At 42.9% G+C, this 25435-nt stretch overlaps 1 protein-coding gene and 1 long non-coding RNA gene across 2 annotated transcripts; both read right to left on the bottom strand.

The window, feature by feature from the left end:
- Nucleotides 1-3283: 3283 nt before the first annotated feature.
- LOC113121547 (NACHT, LRR and PYD domains-containing protein 12-like) lies at nucleotides 3284-21931 on the bottom strand. Its single transcript, XM_026292145.1, has 22 exons — nucleotides 21885-21931; nucleotides 21571-21732; nucleotides 21199-21260; nucleotides 19725-21024; nucleotides 18996-19565; nucleotides 16740-16913; nucleotides 15690-15863; nucleotides 14502-14675; nucleotides 13882-14055; nucleotides 12166-12339; nucleotides 11578-11751; nucleotides 10583-10632; nucleotides 9888-9967; nucleotides 9478-9533; nucleotides 9129-9343; nucleotides 8499-8770; nucleotides 6525-6638; nucleotides 6296-6437; nucleotides 5622-5839; nucleotides 4861-5122; nucleotides 4426-4497; nucleotides 3284-4244 (listed from the first exon to the last, which is right to left on the bottom strand). Exons 2-22 carry the CDS (start codon nucleotides 21699-21701, stop codon nucleotides 3928-3930), a joined length of 4905 nt encoding a protein of 1634 aa, XP_026147930.1. The 5' UTR covers nucleotides 21702-21732; nucleotides 21885-21931; the 3' UTR covers nucleotides 3284-3927.
- On the bottom strand, nucleotides 21930-24421 carry LOC113121563 (uncharacterized). The gene is made up of 3 exons (XR_003294757.1): nucleotides 24350-24421; nucleotides 23591-24106; nucleotides 21930-21989 (listed from the first exon to the last, which is right to left on the bottom strand). It is a non-coding gene; the product is annotated as an uncharacterized LOC113121563 (long non-coding RNA).
- Between the last annotated feature and the right edge of the window lie 1014 nt (nucleotides 24422-25435).

The raw sequence follows: 25435 nt of genomic DNA, 5'->3' as shown, positions 1-25435 counted from the left end.
CAAACTCAGGCCCGCGGGCCAAATGTGGCCCGCCACGTCATTTAATGTGGCCCGCGAGAGCATAAAATGTCTGAGTGTTTAAAGAAATAGTTCAAAAGCGTGTTTTGACCAAAAACTACATTTCCCACAATGCCCGTCGACTGTGATACCCGCGATGTAACCGCTCCCCGCCACTAGACGTGTTTCCACGTCAATGCCAACAAGTGGAATTGAGAGTTAAAAAATGACCCCAAAATGTCCAGAAAGAGAAAAGTTGATAGAGATAGAAGACTGTTTCAAGAAAGATGGGAAAGCGAATATTTGTTTGTGCTTCAAGGAGAAAGACCGGTATGTCTTTTGTGGTACGAGGCGGTGTCGGTTGTCAAAGAGTAGCTATAATCTACGCCGGCATTTTGACACCAAACGCGGAGCTAAGTACGCCAAAGCTAGCCTTCAAGAACAGCAACAACTTGTCCAGCGCAGTTACCAATTTTTATTAGAGGCGTGAATTCGGATCTCTCTGTCACAGACGAGCTGTTGAACGTTTGAACAAAGTTAATGTCATAACTTATGTTTGATTTTATTTTTCTTTATTCACTTGGATAGTTTGATCCTTCATTGATGGAGTTATCTGGGTTTCATAACCTGACAAATTAAAAGGATTTATGTTATAACAGAGGAACGAGCAAACATATTTTTTCTGTGCAACTGTTATGCTTGTAACTTGAATAAGTAATAAATTCAGTTATTTGACATTAAGGACAAGTTACATTCATTTTACATTACATTCGGTTACATTTAGTTACATTTATAAGTTACATATGGCCCTTTGAGGACAGCCATTATGCTGATGTGGCCCTCGGTGAAAATGAGTTTGACACCCCTGATCTACAGTGTTCACCTTCTCAGCACTGACACTGAACCTGTATTCAGTGCATATACAAAGCATGTCCCACACTAAAGGAAATGATCCTGCAGCAGCGTTAACCCATTGGATATGTGAATAAAACAGCCATAGAGCTGATCTTCTCCCTGGAATCATCAGATGCACATACGAGGCTGAGTTATGTTCATGTCTGGACCAACAGAGTCGACTGTTTTTACACAACAGAAACTAAACAACCATCAGATAAAAACCAAGTGTTTCTGCTTTGGACGTCCATTTAGGATGCACAAGCTGTTGGAAGTGCATCAAGATAAACTCTAACTTAACCTCATCCCTTTATTCCAGGCTGGTAAACCCAATTCTTTGTCCTACCAATGACGGCCTCACTACACTGTGTGCTTCAATGAGAAAGTCCATCCCTGTGAAACACCAACACACTATTGACTTTTTCTCACTTATTTCACCTAGAAAGAAAATCTAGAGCACAGACAGACTAAAGCTCTCACACACACAGAGTCTGGACACATTCACTTGGTCCAACTAGGGACTACTTCAGATTTTAACCACAGTGGGACCCAGTTTTAACCAAGACCATGTCCTTCTCCCTCAGACCCACCCTGTGACCTGCTGATTTCCAGGGCCAGTTGTGTAGAAGAAGAACAGACGGTGGTTTTTTCAGACCTTCTCCACTTAGGGTCGGTGTTGGTTGGGAGAAATCCAGCTTCTGTGGTTTAGCTGGTGAAGGACTGGACACGACTGCAGAAGTAGATGTGTTTTTCCTTTAGGTGTTTTAACAAATTGGATGTGGAGTTTTTAGCTGTTGATGAGGTTTTCTTCCCCCCACATCAATGACACAGCACAATGATGTTTTTGTCTTTCACAGAAATAAACTCAAACAATGATTGGACTTGGAGAACACGTAAAGTGACCTGGGCTTGGAAATTATAACACGATAAATTACTCCGTTACTAAAAAAGAATTAAATTACAGTAACGTGTTACTGCTCAATACTGTGTCTGTGTCTGAGGGAGGTGGAGGGAGAACCAGACTAGTCCATCCAGTCTGAGTGGCCTCCCTATGAAGGTGGGACCCCTCTGAATACTGACCAATCATCAGTGACAGACTCTCAGTCATTTTCAGGTCTTTGTTGCCCTCTAGTGGATCCTGTCAGCTGTGAGAAATACAAGGTGACACATCACCACAGTACTACGGCAGAGGAGAGAACAGGACTGATCCTGTGACGGGGGTCAGGTCAGGACTGATCCAGTGAGGAGGGTCAGGTCAGGACTGATCCAGTGAGGGGGGGTCAGGTCAGGACTGATCCAGTGAGGAAGGGTCAGGTCAGGACTGAGAAGTTATCTCAGCCTGAAACAGTTGTCTCATTCTTTTGTTCCGACCGGAAGAAGGAGATAAAAACCAATCTTGCCAATCACAGTATCAAAGGGATGAATCATTGACAAAGAAAACAGGATCTAACAGCCTTTGAGAAGAGCGATGGCCCCACTGGGAATGGTATCCGTTACAATGGAGAACTCGCGTTGAGTGACAGGAATATTATATTTCTACAAAAACTCAGAATAAGAATAGAAATAACCATCAGAGTTTAGTCACTGAGAAACAAGAATAATATCATTATTGATCCAATTTGGAAAAGACAAGGATTTCCTTTTCTAAAGAATATCACCATTATTCCAAATCCAATAACTGTGAGGACTAAAGTTCTGTTTATAAATCAGATGCCAGGCCAAAAGGGCTTGTTAGTGAACACTGGATCATTTAAGGGGCAACTTAGCAATATTGGAATGACATAACAACAAAAAAGGAAGAGCTCCAACCTTAAAAAACTGAATCCACCACATTCATATTTCTTTAGAACAAGGGATTTCTTGACATAATGTCTCTCATGTTTCCACAGAAAGTCCAATAACATTCTATCAATGTGTTATGGTCTGATAACAGCTGCTATCCCTCCACCATATTAGCTCTTCAGGTCTACATATATATATAAACCCAAAGCCAACTGATTATCGGCACCGTCCACAGACCTTTCATTCACATTCTTATTCATCCTGCACCGTGGTGTTTCCTTTGTTCTTATGTTCTCCTACAGGTTAGTGGCCTCCTATAGGTTAGAGGTTCTTTATAGGACAGGTTAGGACCCTCTCACCTGTCTCCAGTCCTCAGCAACATGCAGATTCAAATGGTTCTGCTCACCTTTTGTTTGGTGATCACCAGTCACTGTGAGCGGCAGGCAGGTGGTCCAGATCCCGAGGTCCCGTCAGCCCGTCCTGTTGGTGACGCCAATAATGTGGTGGAAAGTTCTCCGGCCAGGGTGAAGCCGTCGAAGCCCCACAGACACTGTTCTTCTCTTTTCTTCTCTGCCAATGTGTGAATTGTGAAAGTCTCCAATCGACAAAGTCTGAACCACATGTTTATTATAGCAACAGAGTCCTAATAATAAAAATAGAAATATAGGCTATGTACATAATGAATATAAAAGACTGATCATATAAGATTCAATGAATGCTTATGGAATGGATATGGTTACATATTGGATCATGTCCCACAGTTTCCATGACTGAGCAGGGCCGGTCTCTGTTTTGTTCCAGGCCTGGGGCTGCAACACAACACGCCAGTTTTCCTGGTTCAGCAGTGGGACGAGGAGAATGGACAGCACATCCAAACAGAGTCAGTAGAAATGAGGTGGGCATACTCAGACTGGACCAATGAGCAGGAGCCGTGGCTTCCCAACACCTTTCTGAACAAAACAAACCATAACCAGGGCTGGAACTAGAACAACTGGTTTCCCAATAAGTGGCAGCAAGCGGCCACTGCACCGTCACTGCAAAGAGTGAGGCCACTGTCACATCTGGATGTGGATGCTCAAATGTAAAGAAACAAAAAGTGGTTTAAAAAGGCAAAAAGACAAAATCAAGACATTTCCATATTTGGATCAACAGCACCTTGATAAGAGTTTGAGGTGAAGTCATATAAACTGTCTCCATTCAGGACCCCAGATCCCATCATGATATTACAGTCAGACATTTCACTGAGCCACATCTCTACTTCATATCAGGTCCAAGGTTCTGGAAAAGGTGTGGGTCCAATTGACGGAGACCATCAATCAGGACTGAACTGGCTTCTGCTCCTTTTCTTCTCACCATGTCGATCACAGCTTGAGCCCTGTCAGCTCTGGTCTCTGCTCTGGCGGACTCCATTTCTCTCTGATTTATTACACCCTGCTGCAAAAGACTTTCCAGCAGCTGGTTCAGAACTTGTTCTGACACATCTTGAACAAACTGGGCCCGAGCTGATGATAACAAGATCTCTGCTGACAGACTCTGAGGCCTCTGTAGATTTTCATTTCTTGGAGCAGCATCTGAGGAACAATCAGGATAAGGACTTTTATCAACTTATGTCTCACTCACACATTTCTACCATGGTACACTGGGGGGCAGGTCTGGTCAGTCAGAATGTGTAATTACAGCCTTATCATGTCTGATCCATCTGTCCAGGGATGTGATCTGTGTCTTCCACTGATTCAAAACAAGCAGATTTACCTTTAGTGTGAGGAGCTGCTGAAGGGTCCTGAGGAGGGTGAGCCTCAGACGTCTGAGACCAGAGGGGTCCTGCTGAGAGACAAAGGGGGGTGTCTGTTATTTTCATAGTTACGTTCATGTGGATTTGGTTTAGTGTCATTTTTAATGGCCACATGTTCAGACTCAGGTGGACAACACTGCATGTCTTCCTGCTCCAAATGAAACACCAGCCAAGACCAGGATTTTCTCTTAGAACAGCACCAGTGTAATGTTTTCATCACTAACGTGATATCATCTTAAATCACAGCATGAACCTTCTGAACTTTCAAGCAAATTCCAGTTCAGTGAATTTCAACAAGTCCACTGTCTGGTTGTTGGACAGGATTAAAGTCTAACTGGTAAAACCTGAATTCTGTTAAAAAAACAACACTGTCCTTTCCTCTTCCTGTTACTGACCTTCTGGTCCTGAGCTGATGTCTGACAGACTCTGCACCAGGTCCTTCCTGGGAATCTTCTCTAACACCTTCTTAGTCACCTCCACAGCTCCATCAAGTCCATATCTTTGCACCATCAGACTCACAGTGTCATGTCTTCTTGCAACCTCCAGTTGGCTCCTTCTGATGCCTTCCTGCTGCAGGAACCACTTGAACTTCTTAAATTCATTTTCTCCCAGATCCTCTAGAATAATGAATATGTCCTCTGGTCCCATTGTGAGTCCCTGGTGAGATCAGAGAACAGTGTCAACAGTTAGTTGTGTTACTGTTTCTACTTTTGTTGGAGTTTTTACAAACCATAACCAGGGCTGTAACTAGAAAAACTGGGAGAAAGAAGTTTGGTTTCCTACGGAGTAAGGGGGCACCTTTCCCAAAAAATGGCAGCAAGCGACCATTGCACCGTCACTGCAAAGAGTGAGGCCACTGTCACATCTGGATGTGGATGCTCAAATGTAAGGAAACAAAAAGTGTTTTAAAAAGCCAAAAAGACAAAATCAAGACATTTCCATATTTTGATCAACAGCACCTTGATAAGAGTTTGAGGTGAATTCATATAAACTGTCTCCATTCAGGACCCCAGATCCCATCATGATATTACAGTCAGACATTTCACTGAGCCACATCTCTACTTCATATCAGGTCCAAGGTTCTGGAAAGGTGTGGGTCCAATTGACAGAGACCAACAATCAGAACTGAACTGGCTTCTGCTCCTTTTCTTCTCACCATGTCAATCACAGCTCGAGTCCTGTCAGCTCTGGTCTCTGCTCTGGCGGACTCCATTTCTCCCTGATTTATTACACCCTGCTGCAAAAGACTTTCCAGCAGCTGGTTCAGAACTTGTTCTGACACATCTTGAACAAACTGGGCCCAAGCTGATGATAACAAGATCTCTGCTGACAGACTCTGAAGCCTCTGTAGATTTTCATTTCTTGGAGCAGCATCTGAGGAACAAGCAGGATAAGGACTTTTATCAACTTATGTCTCACTCACACATTTCTACCATGCTACACTGGGGGGCAGGTCTGGTCAGTAGCTAATGAGGAAAACATACGTGTCCTGTTCTGGAGGCCTGTGGGGTAAAATCAACAACACAGTGGCAGGAGGTCAGACCTGGTACTTTCTGCTACTAATGGGGTTTTAAAGACAGCTAAAGGGAACAAGAAGAGCTGGAGATGATGAGTTTCATCTACAGAGCATAGTCCCAGTACAGACAGACATTTATTCCTGCTGAGAACTGACCTGGCTGAGTGTGGAGCTCCAGTTCTACCTACATTAACATGCTTTTTACAGACTGTCAAAGCAAACAGATCGAAGCTGTGACACTGTGATGACCAAAATGACTTTGCTATGAGGTCACCATCAGCTGGAGTGATGCTGCAGGTGCACGAAGACTTTACCAGTCAGGTAAACTTTGCCATTCCAGATTTCAGTATTTTTGTGGTCTCTGACAGTTATGGCTACTGTGGTTGTGTTTATAGGCAGGTGGATCTGAAAGGACGGGTGGTAGTTTGGTCCAAAGTCCAAGTCAAATTCTTGTGTCTGAAAAGCAGAAGCACAGGGAAGGTGTGTTTATAGTAGTACCCTGAAAGGTGTCAGCATGTCACAGTTACTATTTCAAATACTCACCTCAGGCTGTATAAACGAGGCCTCCTGACAGTGAACTCTGTAGCTTTGGCCCTGGATGAGTCTACATTTGGAAGGGACCACGATGTTCTGAGAGTCTTGGTGCTGGGAGCTCACCTTAAGACATAGAAGATTTATCAGAGCTGATAAACAGGCCAGTCTGATCTGATCACAGACTTGGCCCTCTGACCTTGTTTCATTACACACTCTGTGAGGGACTCAGAGTTCTTCTAACTAGGACCAGTTACTGTTTCACCCTTGGGTGGTCTCAGAAATAATGTGAATAACAGCTTTTCACACATTGAAACAACCACATAGCATGAAGCTATGTCACCATCTATTAGTCTCAGTCTCAGTCTCTCACTGGACCCAAACCAGAACACAGGCTGAGGAATTGTCAGATAGTGAGGAGGTTCATTAACACAGTGAGACAACAGGACAGAGACAGCGATTCAGACTGTGGCTTGGTCAGACATCTTCAGGCTGAAATGATCAGAGACAGGTGGACTCAGGATTCAGGCAGACAGACGGACAACTTAAGTCTGACAGGAGACTCAGTCCAGCAGGAAGTTGCTGGCAGCTAGACTACTGTCTAGAGTGGGCAGCAGATTGGAACGGTCATGTAGGTGAAAGCAGACGAGAGACTGGACTGAGGCCGGCTGAGTCTTAGCGCTATTGTGATCTCACACTGAGGGGAGTGCGACAGGAGCTTTGGAAGCCAGAGAACAAGCAAAACATTGGTAAAAAATTGTGTGTAAAGTCGCCTGCAATGAGGCACTGCCATGAAAATTAGGAAATGGGCTGACATCCTGATAGGCCAAACAGAGTGTACAGCAAGAAGTCCTCAACATTCACTTCTGACCTAACAACCAACAATAAGACCCCTTGTTTGATATAACAGGTCTGCTAGAGGCCTCGGTACAGGAGCTAGAGCTCAGAGTGAGAGGCATTTCTGGAAGGTCTGAAAATGAACAGGAAAGAAAATCAGCTGTGATGAAGAAACTGTCTTTGATGAACAAATGATGCTGGTGCTATGGGATATGGCTGAGGGGGAAAAGCAGGGTTTAATCCTCTTATTGTTTTAGGCTTCATGTTTCATATGGACCATGTGAAGCACTGAAGTACTGTAGAAACAAAGATGACTGATTGACTGTTCTTGTAGCCAACCCATCACACAGAGCCATGTGAGTCTGCCCCGGTGGATGTAAGCCTTCCCTGGCAGAGCATCATTGTTGGAGTCAGGATCCTTGTAGGAGCCATATATTCTATCTGGGTGAAGCTGTTTGTTGATGCGCAAGTTTAGTCTGGTTGCCATGGTGATACGCAGGTGCTAGGGTCACACAGGTACAGGCGCTGACAGCCAGAAGTGTTAAAATGGCACCACCTGCCCTCAGGTAGGAGCCAAGAGGGGAGATGGGTAGTTGTAGTTTTTATTGATGGTCTTTTTCTTGGCTATTTCATATTGTTTTGTGAGATATCACATACGCTATAACACTGTGTACACGCCTCCATCCACTGTGTGTGTAGTGTTGAAAGCTGTTGAGTCATTAAACATCATCACTTTGGACTCAGTGCTTCTCTGTACAAGCTGACAGCATCATACAAATAGACTGGGCCCATTCTCATCCTGTCAAGAGACTACAGGCTGTTTTTCTTGGAGTCCCTACAATCCTCCATGAGAGGTTCATGGACTCTATGATTACCAACAATAAACTAAAATAGGGGAAGCATACTCTCACCATTTGCATCAGTATGACAATGAAGGGATGGGTGAGAGCAGCAGACAGGGGAACAGATTTAAAGGTTTGACTGTATTGGATGATTGACTTCTAGAATCTGACTGGTTTGACAGAAGGTGCAGTGCCCTCAGTCTGCTGACTGACGTGAAAGAGAGAAGACAGAAACAGGGAAAGAAAGAACAGAAAATAGAGAAAATCTGGTCTACAGGTGAAGTACTAACATTTCAGAAATCTTTACCTCCTTCAGAGGGATGTTGCTTGGCAGGAGAAACACATTGACGTTTTGTTTCCGGGTTCTTTTGGGCAGTGGTTGGCAGAACAGCAAAACTTGGCCACTAACTGGTGACGTGTTATTCCAAAGCCTATTCCACAGATCCTTGACCAGGCCAAAGGCTGAGAGATGAGGGACTTTGACGATCACATGAGTGTCTGTGATCTCCAGAGGCTTGAGAATGCTCAACCCTTCATCAGTGATGTGGATGACAGACAGCAGGCCTTCAGAGAACAGAGCTGAGACAGCACAAAACCATTAAACATCAGCTTTACTGACAACAGGACAATGTTACTGCTAATTTGAGATTTTTACACTTAGTCCCTGAAACCCTGAACCTGTGTTTTAATGTGTGTTTCATTGTTTTCTATGGAATGAGACTTGAGACCATAAGAACTGAACAGTCCTGTCTTCATTTCTATTCAGTTCTTATGGTCTCAAGTCTCTTTCCATAGTTTTCTGTCCTTTGCAACTTTAGAAATCTCACTGTCACAGCACCATAGATGCATTACATGAATTAGGAACATCAGTACAAACACCAACAGTGTGGCTGCTGGGGGCTGGATGTGGTTCACTGTTGAAAGCTTCAGCCTGTACCTTCCTCTGTTTCACAGTGTGGGAAGTGGAGCTGACCAACAGCATCCTCTGGACACTGGATACTGAACAGGGGCCCTGCAGCCACTTTACCACCTGGTTGGAGGAGCCTTTCATCCCATTGGATGGTTCTGTACAGTAGTTCCGCCTCCTGACCCACAACAAACACCAGTCCAGTCTCAGTACACTGGAATGCACCTGGACCAGGACACCTGAACCTGTAGGACACAGAAGAGTTGAATGAGGGCACCAGGCCTGGTAAACCACATGTTTTAACATGGATAAGTTGTGCTGAGAAATACAAGCAGTGACAGCAGGTAAACAGGGTTGGGTCTTTTTATTCTGTCATCACCTGTAGGAGACACATCCAGGTCCAGTTTGCAGTTCCGGTGTGAAGCTTGATGGAGGCTGGAATTCAGAACAAAACATCAGCTGTGTTATTCACAGATACTGAAGACTTGAACTAAACCCATGTAAAAAGGTTTCAGCAGACTGTCCATTCAGTCCACTATGATGGAAGATACTACTTTAATATTCCTGTAAGTGTAAAAGACAAAGGTCTAAAGAGGAGAAGGCAGCTGCTGCTACATAACATGAGGTGAAGAGCAACAGCTGGAAATGTGTTTGCAGAGGTCACAAACACATGAAGACCAGGACAGGAGCTCAGTCCACACTGTGGACACAGTCCAGCACAGCAGAAACCCTGGGATGGCAGAGAGTCTCGATCAAAACCTGCAGACAGCAACAGGGTTTTATTCTCACCATCACCGGCTCTGTGTCGTCCTCACACACATCAGGTTTTGTCTCTGCTGTGTTTGGATCCAGTTTGACATCAGGGACACCTGATGGAAGACATCAGGAAGACTTAGTGTCTTCATCAGAGTCCAACAGCAGCAGCTCAAAGCTCCTGGTTTTCTACTGGCTGAGTATCAACCTGATCACAGGTGTCAGAACATCTGCCTTTGTGTCGTCTTCAGCTTCGTATTTTCTCTACAACTTATATGGAAATCATCTGTAAACATCTGTACAGTCTGAGAGCTGTTCCAACGTTTACACCTTGGTCTGTAATATGGACATGCAGGCTGTTTGTAGCTGCAGCCAGATGTTCTAAATATCTTCTAACTTACAGAACATCTGGAAAGTTTTCACAGCGCTTCATTTTTTCCACGTTGTTATGTTCCAGCCTTATTCCAAAATGGATCCAATTCATGATTTTCCTCAAAATTCTACAAACAACATCCCATAATGACAACGTGAAAGAAGTTTGTTGAAATCTTTGTAAATGTATTAAAAATAAAACTGAAAAATATCACATTCATAAGTATTTACAGCCACTGCTAACCACTAATCCACCGTGCTGCCTGATTGTTCCAAATATCTGCTAACTTCATTTCAAGACCACTTTGTAAAATCAGACTTTAAAAATTAGATGAAGACAATGTTTCAATGTTACTCACAGGATTTGTCTTTGGAACATTGAGTCACTGTTTTCCAATCGAAGCCAAACCTGTTGGAACAAACCTCAGAAGGTGAGTAAATAAATAATCAGATTCTCTTTTCCTCCTTTTTATTTCCTCCTTCTCTCAGCAGGCGTCCACATACAAGGAGTCATCAAACCCTCAACTAGCTCCAGACAAGACACTGCACCACCACACATCATGGATCTGCAACGTGTGTGTTCTGTCCAGTCCCTGCTGACAGTCCCATCAGATTTCTCCTCAGTTCATCACAGGCTGTAGTTTGGATTCATTCCTTCACATTATGGATTAAACTGTTCACTGCTAGAATTAGATCAGACTGAACTGAAATGATCACAAACCTTCAATTGACCTGATTGGCTGATTCAGAGCCCACATGACCTCTGACAGAACCTAGGACTCAGCCCACTGCTCTGGTCTTCACTGTGACTTTAAGGTGAACCAGGATTTGGTTCAGACTGGGATCCTGTTTGAAGACTGACTGGAGTTTTTCCACTTTGTTGATTGGCTGCTGATAAATTCTCATGTGAGACATTAAACTGATCCTGCTTCAGTGCAAGTTAGCTATAGATGACTATATTGATCAACCCAGTTTCCATGGTGACCGACCAGGCCAAAGTGAACCAGTGTTTGTTGGATTGAAATGCAGGAATTAAGCTCAAGCTCAGCTGCCTGACATTGATCTGGATAAAAGACTGTTTTTGTGTTCCTGACTCACTGACTTCATCAGCAACAGTCGTCTTCACATCAACTCAAACACATGATCACAACAAGCTTCTGGCTGATCTGATTGGCTGACTGTTGTCTCTCTCTCTGTCTCTGTCCAATCCTGAAGCCTCTCCCTGTTCTCCTCTCACAGCTTCACTGAGAAGGTTGGAGCTTTACAGGAAATCCTGGATCTTTGTTTTGATACTGACTGGGTTTAGTCCAATCCTGCTGAAAGCGCCATGGACTGACTCCAGCCCTCTACTGACCTCAGAGTCTGCAGGCTACAGTCTGGACTCTGGACAAGATCACACAGCTGCTGCACATCTGGATCCTGCAGGTTGTTTCCCCTCAGGTCCAGGTGTCTCAGATGGGAGGGGTTGGACTTCAGAGCTGAGACCAGATAACCACAGCTGGTCTTTGACAAACTGCAGTCCTCCAACCTGAATAAAGAAGCAAAGAAGGAGATCCAATGTGACACTGATGTTGATGACAATGAGGATGGTGATAATGGTGATGACAATTCTTCTTCTTTTTTATTATTGAACAAACATGAACAATGAATAGAACAACACAATATTATAAATACAACACAAGTGTCAATAGAAACTGGTCCATCCAGGCTGTTATGATGAAATTAGCTGAGGTGTGAATTGATGTCACATTAACATGAAGAAGAAAGTGCAGAAAGGTGAAAAATCTCTGATTTTAATTCAAAGTCATTGTGAGAAACAGGAATTTCCATGTGATGTTTTAAATTTGATTCATATGGAGTTAAACTTTCCAACATTTGGTCATGTTGGGTGGGATTGGTTCATTTGACACAGTGGTGCTCATCAAACCGTCAGTGAACTTACCACAGAGTCTCCAGTCTACAGTCTGGACTCTGCAGTCCACCACACAGCTGCTGCACTCCTGGATCCTGCAGGTTGTTGTCACCCAGGTCCAAGTGTCTCAGATGGGAGGGGTTGGACTTCAGAGCTGAGGCCAGATAACCACAGCTGGTCTTTGACAAACTGCAACTCTCCAACCTGAATAAAGAAGCAAAGAAGGAGATCCAATGTGACACTGATGTTGATGACAATGAGGATGGTGATGATGATGATGACAATTCTTCTTCTTTTCATCAGAATAATGAGATGAGATCAACTTGATTAATCCCTGAAGGGAAAGGTAGAATGATAATAATGAGAAGAATAATATGTGTAAAGGTCTCACCAGTGGTCAGACTGACATTTAAAATTTCCTGAACCACAGGTCCAATGGTATGAAAGATTTCTTTAAAAAAATTCGAGGAGGGATAACATCGGTAGGACAGGATGAACATGTCATATGGCCTATTATCTCCTCTAAAAAGGAAAGTGAAATAGACTCAAACTGGTTAAAAGCAGCAGAGCATGTAGCAATAATGGATGGATCACAAGATGGAGGTGATATAAATGCTCTAATATTTTTAATCCTATCCACAAAAAAAAAGTATAAATAATTCACACCTTTCAGGGGACTCAACAGGACATGTAGACTGTGAGGGATTGAGAACAGCATTAATAGTGCTAAAAAGAACATGAGGTCTGGTACAGTTGTTTAAAATATGAGCGATATTTTGTCTTCTCAGCTATTACAGTTCTCTGATAAACACTTAGGCTGTTCATCACAACTTCAAAAGATACATGTAACTTGTCTTTCTTCCACTTGCGCTCAGCTCTCCTACACTCACACCTAGCCGCACGAGTGGTGATATTTATCCAGGGTGCAGGTTTAGGTTTAGAGTGCAAGGTTCTGACACTCTGGACAGGTGCGACACTATCCAGAATATAGGATATTACAGCAAGTTACGTTAAACAAAGAGTTAACCACTCAACATTAAAACAATTAGAAGCATCTAAAAATAACTCAGGAGTATTATTAAAAGCAGCACAGAATTGTACAGGAGTAGAAGAATTAAAAAAACGACAGCACAGTGCAGGTACACAGTGTTTAACAGTTTGAAAGGGGAGCCGGATCTCAAACACAACAGGCTTATGATCAGAAAACAGCACATCACATATCTCCATATTAACAACTGAAAGCCCACAGGATAAAACAAGATCTAATGTGTGTCCTTGCTCTTGTGTAGGACCTGACACAAAGTGAACAAAGTTAAAAGAATCAGATTTAAAAAGTCACTAACTAGAGGTTTGTTAGGTCAAAAGATGTGAATATTAAAATCTCCAATAATTAGAACCTTATCATATTTAGGCATAATCCCAGCCAATAAGTCTTATTATATTTAGGTGGTCGGAATATCACGGCACATAATACATAATACTAAGAGTGCTTCAGTTCGAACAGGTTCAGTTCAAAACTGGAGTAGAAATCCACTGCCAACTGCTTACAGTTTAAACTTGGTATAAACACAGTCACTACTCCTCCTCCACGTTCAGAAATTCTTGGCTAATTAAAATACGCACAGCCTCGTGGTACAACTTCAGAAAGAAAAATGAAAACAGTGAATGGAACAACCAATATTCACAGGAGATTTAGCTGTGGATTCAACATCGAAGATCTACAAGAGTAACAGTCAGTCAACTGACCTCAGAGTCTCCAGTCTACAGTCTGGACTCTGCAGTCCACCACACAGCTGCTGCACTGCTGGATCCTGCAGGTTGTTCCAGCTCAGGTCCAGTTCTGTCAGATGGGAGGGGTTGGACTTCAGAGCTGAGGCCAGATAACCACAGCTGGTCTCTGACAAACTGCAGTTCTCCAACCTGAATAAAGAAGCAAAGATGTGACGTTAGAAACCAAAGTTCCTCTTGAAAGTGACTGTTTCAGAATGTGTTCAGAGCTGAAGAAGGTTTAGAAAGTAGAAATTTAGAAAGTGGAAACTCCAAACAGCTGAAGCCAACAGGATGCAGGTTCAAAGCAGTCCCATCCAAAAAGGGACAAAGAGCTGTCATTAATGTGAATGCCAACATGCTGCTGCTTCAATAAAGACGGAGTGACTTCAGCTCTGAAACTCTGCCAGCTCCACCTGTGGCTCCATCTGTACAAACTCATGTTGTGCAGACACATTTCTCTGAGAGGGAAAACAGCCTTTCCCATGAAGATCCTCAGTGTGGATCAGTCTAATATCAGCCTCATGTCTGCAGTTTAGTGTCAGCACAACTTTCACATCACATTCATCTCAGCACACAACCTAAACATGGGGTCTGACCTCAGAGTCTCCAGTCTACAGTCTGGACTCTGCAGTCCACCACACAGCTGCTGCACTCCTGGATCCTGCAGGTTGTTCTGACTCAGGTCCAGGTGTCTCAGATGGGAGGGGTTGGACTTCAGAGCTGAAGCCAGATAACCACAGCTGGTCTCTGACAACCTGCAGTTGTCCAACCTGAATAAAGAAGCAAAGATCAACTTCCTTTTTTATTATTGAACAAACATGAACAATGAATAGAAAAAAAATATTATAAATACAACACAAGTGTAAATGTTGGGTGGGATTGGTTCATTTGACACAGTGGTGCTCGGCCTTTTAGCCTTGCTAGTCTTGGCCCATGAGGCAGCAACAGTAGCAAGGCAGGTTTTCACGCCACACAGCATCTTCTTTCTTTAAAGCCAAAATATTCCCACACAACTGACACACTGTTCCTCTTTGGCACTAAAGTTTCCATAGAGTCGGGTTCTGTGGAGCCCGAGGCCACTGGACAACAGATCAAGGTCCAATAGCAACATGGATCAAGGTAATGCTTTGTCTGTCAACTGATCTACTGTTTCTTACATGTTCGGACCAGAGGGTCCTCACAGGACTTTGTCCATTTCAACTGACTGAATGAGGGATTATTAGGCTGCACTAACTGGGACTCCCAACAGGTGAGTCCAAGGTCAACCACCTGCTCCAAATCCAATGGCAACATCGAAAAAGGGGCCAATAATCTAGTCCAGGACCTGTTTGGATTTCTGAGTGGAAGAAGCTGTCTGGAAGTTGAGGTTCAGCTTGTGCTTAGGGTTCACCAAGTAGTGCTTCTGGTTTGGCTTTGTCTCCAGGAAATCAATGGAAGTCAATGGAATGTCCTCTGAAGTGATGGAAACACACCTGTCTGTGTGTGTTCTCAACCATCAATATCAATGATCAAAGAAATATTTCTACTGCATCAAAGAAACTGGATCCATTTCCAACAAATATTAGTTCAGAGGATTTTCTGCTGACACATGTGACTCTTTAGACACAATGAGACCAACTTTCTGTGAGACTAAAGGGACTAAAGACTGAATTTAGCCTCAGAAAAATCCAAAGACAGGAAAAGAAAATCAACTTCAATAGAAGTTATGTCTGTGCAAACACTGAGTTCAAACAATAATTCAACACTAAAGATCTACAATAGTAACAAACAGTCAGTGAACTGACCTCAGAGAGTCCAGTCTACAGTCTGGACTCTGCAGTCCACCACACAGCTGCTGCACACCTAGATCATACAGGTCGTTGTCACCCAGGTCCAGGTGTCTCAGATGGGAGGGGTTGGACTTCAGAGCTGAGGCCAGATAACCACAGCTGGTCTCTGACAAACTGCAGTTCCTCAACCTGAATAAAGAAGCAAAGAAGGAGATCCAATGTGACACTGATGTTGATGACAATGAGGATGGTGATAATGATGATGACAATTCTTCTTCTTTTCATTAGAATAATGAGATGAGATTGATTAATCCCTGAAGGGAAATGTAGAATGATAATAATGAGAAGAATAATATGAGAACAGTCAGAATAATAGTAATAATAGTCTGACTATATCATGATATTATTGTCAGCACATGGGAAGAGAAGCTGCTTTCCAGCCAACAGCAGAATCAATCTAGTTGATGGCTCATGCTGTCACTGTGCAGCTTTAGAGTTTCCTGCTTAAAGTTTGTTGACCCAGTTCCAAAGTGCAGCAAAACAATGCATTGAATTGTTCCTCCTTATTCTATCTGAGCCAAGGACGCTCCCCCAGGCTCTCCTGTCTCTACCCTCTCTGCATCTTCTTCTCTGGCTTTATTGGCTGCAGCCTCAGCACAGCACAGAGGTAAAGCAGCAGCAGCAGCAGCAGCTCAGACACTAAACACAGCTCAACCACCCCCAAAAAGAAAGAGGACTTTGTTTCTCACGTCCCAAAGTCTTCACTTCTATTCCAAAATGGAAATATTCCAACCTTTTTCCTTCTGGCTCTCAGGAGGATGTCAGATATTAGTCTGGTCCAATATTGACATATTGTTGGGATCCAAACTTGGACAAACACTGGACAGTTTCAGCTGAAACAGTTTCAGCTTTGGACTGTTTCCACAGTTTGTTTAGAAACACAAAGGATTCAGAACAACTTCCTGACAGGTGACATTTTTGGGACACTCTGTTCTTCAAAGCTTCTATAGAAAGAAACACATCATTATTATAGTAACAATAGTAACAAACAGTCAGTCAACTGACCTCAGAGTCTCCAGTCTACAGTGTGGACTCTGCAGTCCACCACACAGCTGCTGCAATGTTGGATCCTGCAGGTTGTTCCAGCTTAGGTCCAGTTCTGTCAGATGGGAGGGGTTGGACTTCAAAGCTGAGGCCACAACTTCACAGTGAGTCTCTGAGAGTCCACAGTGAGAAAGTCTGTGAGGACACATATATTAGAAAAGCTGTTATTATGACAGAGACAATATATTGAGTTGAATCACTTGATGTCAAACAGGGACATGTCCTGTTGTGTCTTCACATCAGTGGTTCAGCTGATCTTCTCTCAGTGGGTTGGACATGAAATAAGAATTCTTCTCACTCTCTGTCACACTGCACACGCTTCATCTTTGTTCTGCTTTCATCTTGGACAGGAAGCAGAGAAAACTGAGTTCCTTTGGAACTTCCACAACAGGCCTGTCCCTGTTTATTCCAATGTTGGACATTTGTTCACATGTGGCAGAAAAACATCAGTGTGTGAAGAGAAACAGAAGAAAAATGTGTCCCATGGAAAAACCATTGGAAAGAAAAAGAAGAACTGTGTTCATTCACTGGACAGAGAGAAAAAAACAACAGGAACATCTGCAGCTTTTGGACTGACACCATTTGGAACAGCTCAAGAACATCTGGGCCAAAATCCAGCTGCTGTCATTCTCACAATAAACAAGAGGAACATTATGGTGATGATCACCCAAGTGAAAAATCAATCTATTGTTTCAGACTTCAATTCTACTTTTAGCAGATAAAGTGTGTTCACACATTTTACCAAGTGTATTTGTGCTTGTGTTGAAACGTAGTAAAAGTACATTTTTGGTGAGTCTCCAAAGTACAAGAGTAGTCGAAGAGTTACTGAGACAAAAAAAGCAGATTCAAAGTAAATGTTTGCAAAGTATATTGAAATGATCTTATTACTTCATTAGTCATTTAGCAGATTTCTTCAAAGTGCACTTTACTTTCAACAGATTTTGAAGTATATTTAGTGATATTTTCCAGAAGTCTGTTCATGGTTTGTGTTTTTACTTCAAATTGTGTCATTCTCTTCCAAATATAATATTATGCCTCCATTTAACTTGAGCTCTATTTCAGTAGACTTATTTAAAGTACACAATGTATGTGTTCCTGACTGTGGTAAAGTGGACTCTTGGAAGTGGTCTAATTCCTGTGGACAAAGTTTCACTTCAAAATACTCTTTCATACTACATGTTTACTTCATGTATTTTGGATGTTTGGACAGAATTCTTCGGAGAACTATGCAGAATCCTGAAGATCACTAAAATCCACTTTAGTCCCATAGTGGTGCAGCCAAATAATACTTTGACCTCACTAATAGAAAACACAAACTGTTGTTCCTGTTTATTGTTATTGTTGTTACCTTGAATGACTTGTTTTGTTCCAAAGCCCTTAAATGGCTGGATTTAATAGTGTTAGAGTTCAAATCAATATTTGTTGGACTGACGTGTTTTGGACTTTGTGTAGGAGTTCAGATTATTTTCAATCCTTTTAGAACGTCTTCAAAGTGCACTGGGCTTTTCAAAGTAAGAGCATTTGAGAACATGCTAACAGGAAGTAACGCTTTTAGTCCAACATCATTGGATTGGAATCTAAGTAAAGTATCTACATTTCAGACTCAGTGTTTGGAGAATCCATTCAGAGGGCATTGTTGGTGTATTTATTAAACACACAATGATGCTTATAGTGGACTTATATTTACTAGGAATATCAATCCAATATCATTGTGTCTTTTAATGCAATATGTTCAACTTGGTTGCAATTTAACACAAAGTCAGTGGCTCATTTTCACAACAAATACCCAAATACTTTGAAAAATATACTTTGCATACTTTTTTCACATTTCAAACCTCATTCTATTGCATTTCATACATAGTTCAAGTGAGTTCACAGTATATTTCAAGGACATTTACTTTGGGTCAAAGTCTATTAGTAATACACTGTCAGTTTAATGTCACTATAGATTTTTGACATTTGCAACAAGTCAACTTCAAATGGTTCATGTATATTTTAACAGTAGTGTAGTATTTTGGGCAGCAAAAGTCCCAATAATACGTGAAAAATATGTTTTTCATGTACTAAAGCAGATTTATAGTGCAGCTTCCAGCAACTTCATTGGTTTCATTTTAACACAACTTCAAGTATTTCAAAGTATTTCAAAAGTATACTCAATATACTTTTAGAAAATATACAACAATTGATTTTTTTTCACTTGCGCACATCTGGACTTACTCAGCCTTTCTGCAGTTCCTCACAGCTGGAATCAGTCTCCATCGTCCCTGGTCTGATGTGTTGTACTTCTTCAGGTCCAACTCATCCAGAACCTCCTCTGACATCTGCAGCATGTAGGCCAGAGCTGAGCACTGGATCTCAGAGAGTCTCTTCCCTGATCTGTTCCCTAATTTCAGGAACTCTTGGATCTCCTGATGGACTGAGTGGTCGTTCAGCTCCATCAGACAGTGGAAGATGTTGATGCTTCTGTCAGGAGAGATATCATCTCTGTTCATCTCCTTCAGGTTGTTGATGGCTCTCTGGATGGTTTCTGGACTGATCTCTGTCTGACCCAGCAGGCCTCCTAAGACTCTCTGGTTGGTCTCCAGACAGAGGCCATGAAGGAAGCGGACAAACAGGTCCAAATGGCCACTTTTACTCTCCAGGGATTTCTCCATGGCTCCCAACAGGAAGTCATTCAGAGATGAGTAATAATCACTGTCCACGACACCATCTTCATCATATTCCAAAGGGGGATACTGGTGATCCACAGTTGAATCAATGTCAGGATTTTCAGTGATTCCAAGCCAACTTTTAATCTTCTTAACAAAAGTCAGTTTTCTATGTTTCACTTTGTTTTCACTTAGAAGCTTAGTGTTTTTGATCTTCTCAGAAAAAGTCTGTTTTGCTTCATTTTCCGTCATTAAATCGTCATCCAGAGATGACCTTCTGTACTTTCCCCCCAGGAACTTCTCCAGTACCTGTGTATTCCTGTCAGTGTAACAGTGAACCATGTAGACTGCAGCCAGAAACTCCTGAACACTCAGATGAACAAAGCAGTAGACTGATTTCTGGAAGATCACACTCTCTCTTTTGAAGATCTCTGTACAGACTCCTGAGTACACCAAGGCCTCTGGGACATTCAGACCACACTGCTCCAGGTCTTCTTGGTAGAACAGGATGTTTCCTTCTTCCAGATGTTCAAACGCCAGCCTCCCCAGCTTCAGAAGAACTTCCCCGTCAGCCTCCTTCAGCTGCCATGGACTCGTCTCATGTCTCTCACGGTACTTGTGCGTCTTCCTGTTTGTCTGAACCAGCAGGAAGTGTGAGTACAGGTCAGTCAGGGTCTTGGGCAGCTCTCCTCTCTGCTCTGTGGTCAACATGTGCTCCAGAACTGTAGCAGTGATCCAGCAGAAGACTGGGATTTGACACATAATGTGGAGGCTCCTGGATGCCTTGATGTGGGAGATGATTCTGCTGGACAGCTCTTCATCCCTGGACCTCCTCCTGAAGTACTCGTCCTTCTGGGCGTCAGTGAAGCCTCGGACTTCTGTCAGCCTGTCCACACACGTAGGAGGGATCCGATTGGCCACCGCGGGTCGGGAAGTTATCCAGACCAGAGCCGAGGGAAGCAGATTCCCCTGGATGAGATTTGTCAGCAGCTCGTTGACCGAGGCCTCCTGTGTGACATCAGATACCACCTTCCTGTTGTTGAAATCCAGTGAAAGTCTGCTTTCATCCAGGCCGTCAAAGATGAACAGAACTTTACTGACAGCCAGCTGCTCTGCTGTGACCTTCTGTAATGTTGGATGGAAAACATGGAGCAGCCTGAGAAGACTGATCTGCTCATCTTTGATCAGGTTCAGCTCCCTGAACGAAAGCAGGACCAGCAGACTGACGTCTTGGTTTTCTGAGGCCTCTGCCCAGTCCAGACTGAACTTCTGCACTGAGAAGGTTTTTCCAACACCAGCAACGCCGTTGGTCAGAACCACTCTGATGGGTCTCTGCTGGTCAGGGGAGGCTTTAAAAATTTCGTGGTACTTTATTGGAGTGTCATGGAGGGTCTCCATCTTGGAAGTGGTCTCCAGCTGCCTGACCTCATGTTGGGTATTAACCTCTTCACTTAGTCCCTCTGTGATGTAGAGCTCAGTGTAGATCCTGTTGAGGAGGGTTCCACTTCCTGTTGGATCAGGTCCTTCAGTCACACGTTCACATCTCGTCCTCAGACTGGTCTTATGTTGATCTATAACCTCCTGCAGACCAGAGTCCACTGGAAGACAAGAAACACTGTGAGACTAGAGAAAGAATCTGAGAACAGAAAAGGTTTTTGTGACGTTTCTAATCATCTTAAATGTCGATGCTGTGTGAGAGAACAACCGCAGGATGAAACAAGACGTCCTGTTTTCAGAATCCAGGACATCAGCAGACAGATGGACAGTCTTACTTTGGACAGTACTGCTCTGACAGGACTGGAGCTCCTCCACAGAAATTCCACTGTTCTTCTCTCTGTGAAGACATTTGCGTAGAAGTTAAAGGTCACAGGTTGTCATTTATGATTTGTGGACCTGCATGAGTCTATCCAGGTCTGTAGTTGGACACATGCAGTCGCCTGGAGAACCTCCAGCTTTAGGAGGACTCTGGACTGGGGGGTCTACACTCACTGCTTTAGAAACCTGTTGAATACAGTGTGTTTGTAGATTACCTTCTTTGTGTGAACACAGAGTTTTAGGAGACTGGTCCCTGGTATCTGGCCGGTTCCTTCAAATCTGTATAAGATCTGAACCATCTTCAGTTCACAGTAGAAACAGGCTCTTACTGTAGGTTCAAGGGTGCAGGTTCAGGCCTGAAGTTTGTCGGACGATCTTTGGGCCGGTCACTTTTCATGGACAGACAGCTGGATCCTGGAGACCCTGGTCTGTCCTCCTCCTCCCCCCAACAAAGACTCATCTTCTGTGTGCTGAGAGGGAAACCAGGGACCCTGGAGACCAGAGGAACAAACCTACTTTGATGGAACCATCCCAGAGACACAGTGTGACTGTGACGTCAGGAAACACAAGTCTAAACCAGACTCAATCCCAACATTCATCAATGAGATGGATCAATATGTGCAGGTGTCATATTAACACTCACCCTGCTTCCCACTTCCTGTTTCCTTCTTCTTCTTCTCTGTGGACTTTAAAACGGAGTCTGACTTCACACTTTGCTCTTCTTCACATGTGGCAGTGAGTGGAAGCTCTGCAACACAAACAGGAAGTCAACAACATCACAGGAAGTTCTCACAGTCTCTCCCAGTGGAAATGGTCCCTCCAGAGGCCTGGTGGTCTCAGTGTTGAACATGTCTCCAGTCTGTTGGACTATCAGAGGACTATCCCAGTCCTTATTAAAGTATTCTACAGCACCAGTGGTCTGGTTTGGGTTGAACATCAGAGGGTTGGACCCAGTGCAGAGTTGTATTCATGCTGGCATCAGAGATGAACACTAACAAATATCAAGTCATAATACTTTGTTCAATTAAATATGTGGATCAGAATCAGAACCAGCTTTAGTGGCAAAATTTGCTCACACCAACAAGGACTTTGAGTCTGGGTCACTAAGCTCCCTCTGTGGACAAGAACTAACATGAAGTTCAACTTTCAAAAGGAAGAGAGGGGGTAAAACAAATCCACATAAAAAGACTATTAATGAGAAGTGACATGTTTCTTAATGAATATTTGGATATATACAATACATACATCTGTGACGTAGTGCAATAGGAGTGCAAGGATTTAACTATAACTGTAGTATAATTGTAGTGTAACTGTAGTATAAGTTTGGTATCACTGTAGTATAACTGTAGTGTAACTGTAACATAACTGTAGTATAACTGTAGTGTAACTGTAGCATAACTGTAGTATAACTGTAGTATAACTAGTATAAGCAGTATAACTGTAGCATAACTGTAGCATAACTGCAGTATAACTGTAGTGTAACTAGTATAACTGTAGTATAACTGTAGTGTAACTGTAGCATAACTGTAGTATAACTGTAGTATAACTGTAGTGTAACTAGTATAAGTAGTATAACTGTAGTGTAACTGTAGCATAACTGTAGCGTTAACTGTAGTATAACTGTAGCATAACTGTAGTATAACTGTAGTGTAACTAGTATAACTGTAGTATAACTGTAGTGTAACAGTAGCAGTGTAACAGTAGCATAACCATAGTGTAACTGTAGTGTAACTGTAGTGTAACTAGTGTAACTGTAATATAAATGTAGTATAATTGTAGCATAACTGTTGTGTAAATGTAGTATAAGTGTAGTGTAACTCTGGTATAAGTGTAATATAACTGCAGTGTAACTGTAGTATAACTGTAGTATTACTGTAGCATAACTGTGACATCTGACATGTACAGCAAATATAAATATTGTTATTGTTTTATATTGTTATTCATTTTCAAAATAAAACACTTTATGATTTGTAGATTTAACACCAATATTTCTACAATATTTAAGACAAATAAAGTTTCTTATATCAAACTAAAGACCAAACAAGTCCTGTAGAAAGACACGACAGCATGTGAGAGTGGGTGAGTGAGGCAGTGAGGAAGGGATATGGAGGAAGAGCCAAAAAGATCACAATCATACATGTATGTCTGGGAACACTTTGATCTGATTAACCTCAAAAAAGTCAAGTGCCTGATTTGTGCTCAGGAGCGGATGTACAGCAGCAACACGTCCTCACCCAGCATCAACACACTACCAATAGAATTTTAGTAATAAACATATCTGCCTCATCAAGGCTGCCTGTTATACAAACTACTTTAAATATTGGATTATCTACAGACACAATGACACACCTTTGACAAAATAACTTTGATTAAAGCCTCAGTGAAAGATGGGATGGTGAGATCCTCTACAGCCTGAACCAACAAGGTTTTGTCAGGACCTCTGCTCAGATGCAGTTCTCAAAAGCAGCCAGCAGATAACGTTCCTCTGACTGTATCAAAGGCTTCAAAGCAGTGAGTCGTTTTCAGGCCAGTTCTCTCAAAGTGGTTCATAAAGCTTCAATTTCAGTTTCAACTGTTAGTCATGTTTTATGTCGGACTGAGAGGAACCTGGTCTCACTGGGATAAACCACGTCCAACAGGTCCCTGAAAGGAAATATTTGAAGGGAACTTAAGTCCACAAGGATCCACCCAGGACCTCTACTCATTCCGAACCCCAGTCCAACATGGACTCATCTTCAGCTCAGTTTACAGTAGGAACTGTAAGTCTGAGGGTCCAGGTTCACGGGATCAGGTCTGGAACAGTCTCTCTTCACACACAGACAGATGGATCCTGGACACCCTGGTCTCTGTCTGTGGTACTGACCTCTGCAAACACAAACATGGTTTTATTGATTTCACATCAATCACTGATCAATTTAAAGTTTCTGAACCAGTCAGTCCAAGAGACGCAGATCAGCCTGAGCAAACAGGAAGTCACGGCCTGTTGTTTCCTCCTTTAGTTTCAGAGGCTTTGTGTGGACCCAGGTTCTTCCCTCCACAGTCCACAGAGAGAAAAGTGAGTGTGAGCCTCCAACAGTTAGATCATAATAATGTTGGATTAACACTCACCTGCCTCAGCTTCACTTTTCCTCGTCCTGCTGTCTGCTCTCAACATGGGGTCTAAGCTCGCCGACTGAACACTTCCTGTTGCGCCACAGGAAGTCACATGACTCTGTTGTACTGCAGCTCTACTGGGTACTGAACTTACAGGTACTTCTTATATACAGTACTTCTAGCCTCCTTTTTAGTGTATTTGCAGTACACTTTGAAGTACACAGCAAATAAACTGTGATATATGCTGTTAGTTAGTACTCACATTACACTCCAATCCTTTTAGTGTATTTGCAGTATAGTTTGATTATACTTCTGTTGGTGCAGTACACTTGGAGCACAGTACTGTTGTACCTCTAAGATTTATTTCATACTACAACTATACTGCACCAAGTATCATCAGCAAACCCACAGAAGCTGATGGGGCCTCTTCAGCTCTACAGTCCACAGGGAGGAAACTGATTCCCAGACTGGGACAGTACACAACACAGTATTGTCAGTACTGCAGTACTCCCATGGAGCTGTCTGGTCTTTCTGTGGATGTATTTCAGTCCGGTCCGTGTCCCAGGTTTGAGCCCAGCTCATCTCCCTGTGTGTTGTCTAAGTGCAGCTGAGCCAAAAACCCAGTGTTGGATGTTTGAGCCTCAGCAGCACCACCTGCTGTCCAAAGCAACAAACTACCTGGCTGAAGTCACAGCTCCTCACACATCCTGCAGTACAACAAGGACTTTGACAGCACTGGACTGCTGATACTGGTCTACTGTGAACTCTGGGAGCTGGAGCTGACAGGTAGTGCCCAGACCAGAACTAAAGCTGGTTCTCTTCCTCAGTGTGCTGAGCTGTAGAGCTGGATATCCACACTGATCTTCTGATTCCAGTCAGGATGATTCTTTCATTTGCCAACCACACTTTTTTCTTGGCAAATGGGACTCAAACATGACACATCTGGATTTGAGGCCCACGTGACCTCACTGAGTTCAGCTCACGGCTCATTGTCCCAGTACTTATATATACTGCCATAGAACTTAAACTTAAACTCCCCACAATGGGGAAATTCCTTTACCACCCAAGTGCACACACAAACACACCATTCACCCGAAGCAG

This window comes from Mastacembelus armatus, chromosome 20, assembly GCF_900324485.2.
Source record: "Mastacembelus armatus chromosome 20, fMasArm1.2, whole genome shotgun sequence".
Classification (NCBI taxonomy): Eukaryota; Metazoa; Chordata; class Actinopteri; order Synbranchiformes; family Mastacembelidae; genus Mastacembelus; species Mastacembelus armatus.
This window is presented reverse-complemented; position numbering and strand designations above follow the sequence as displayed.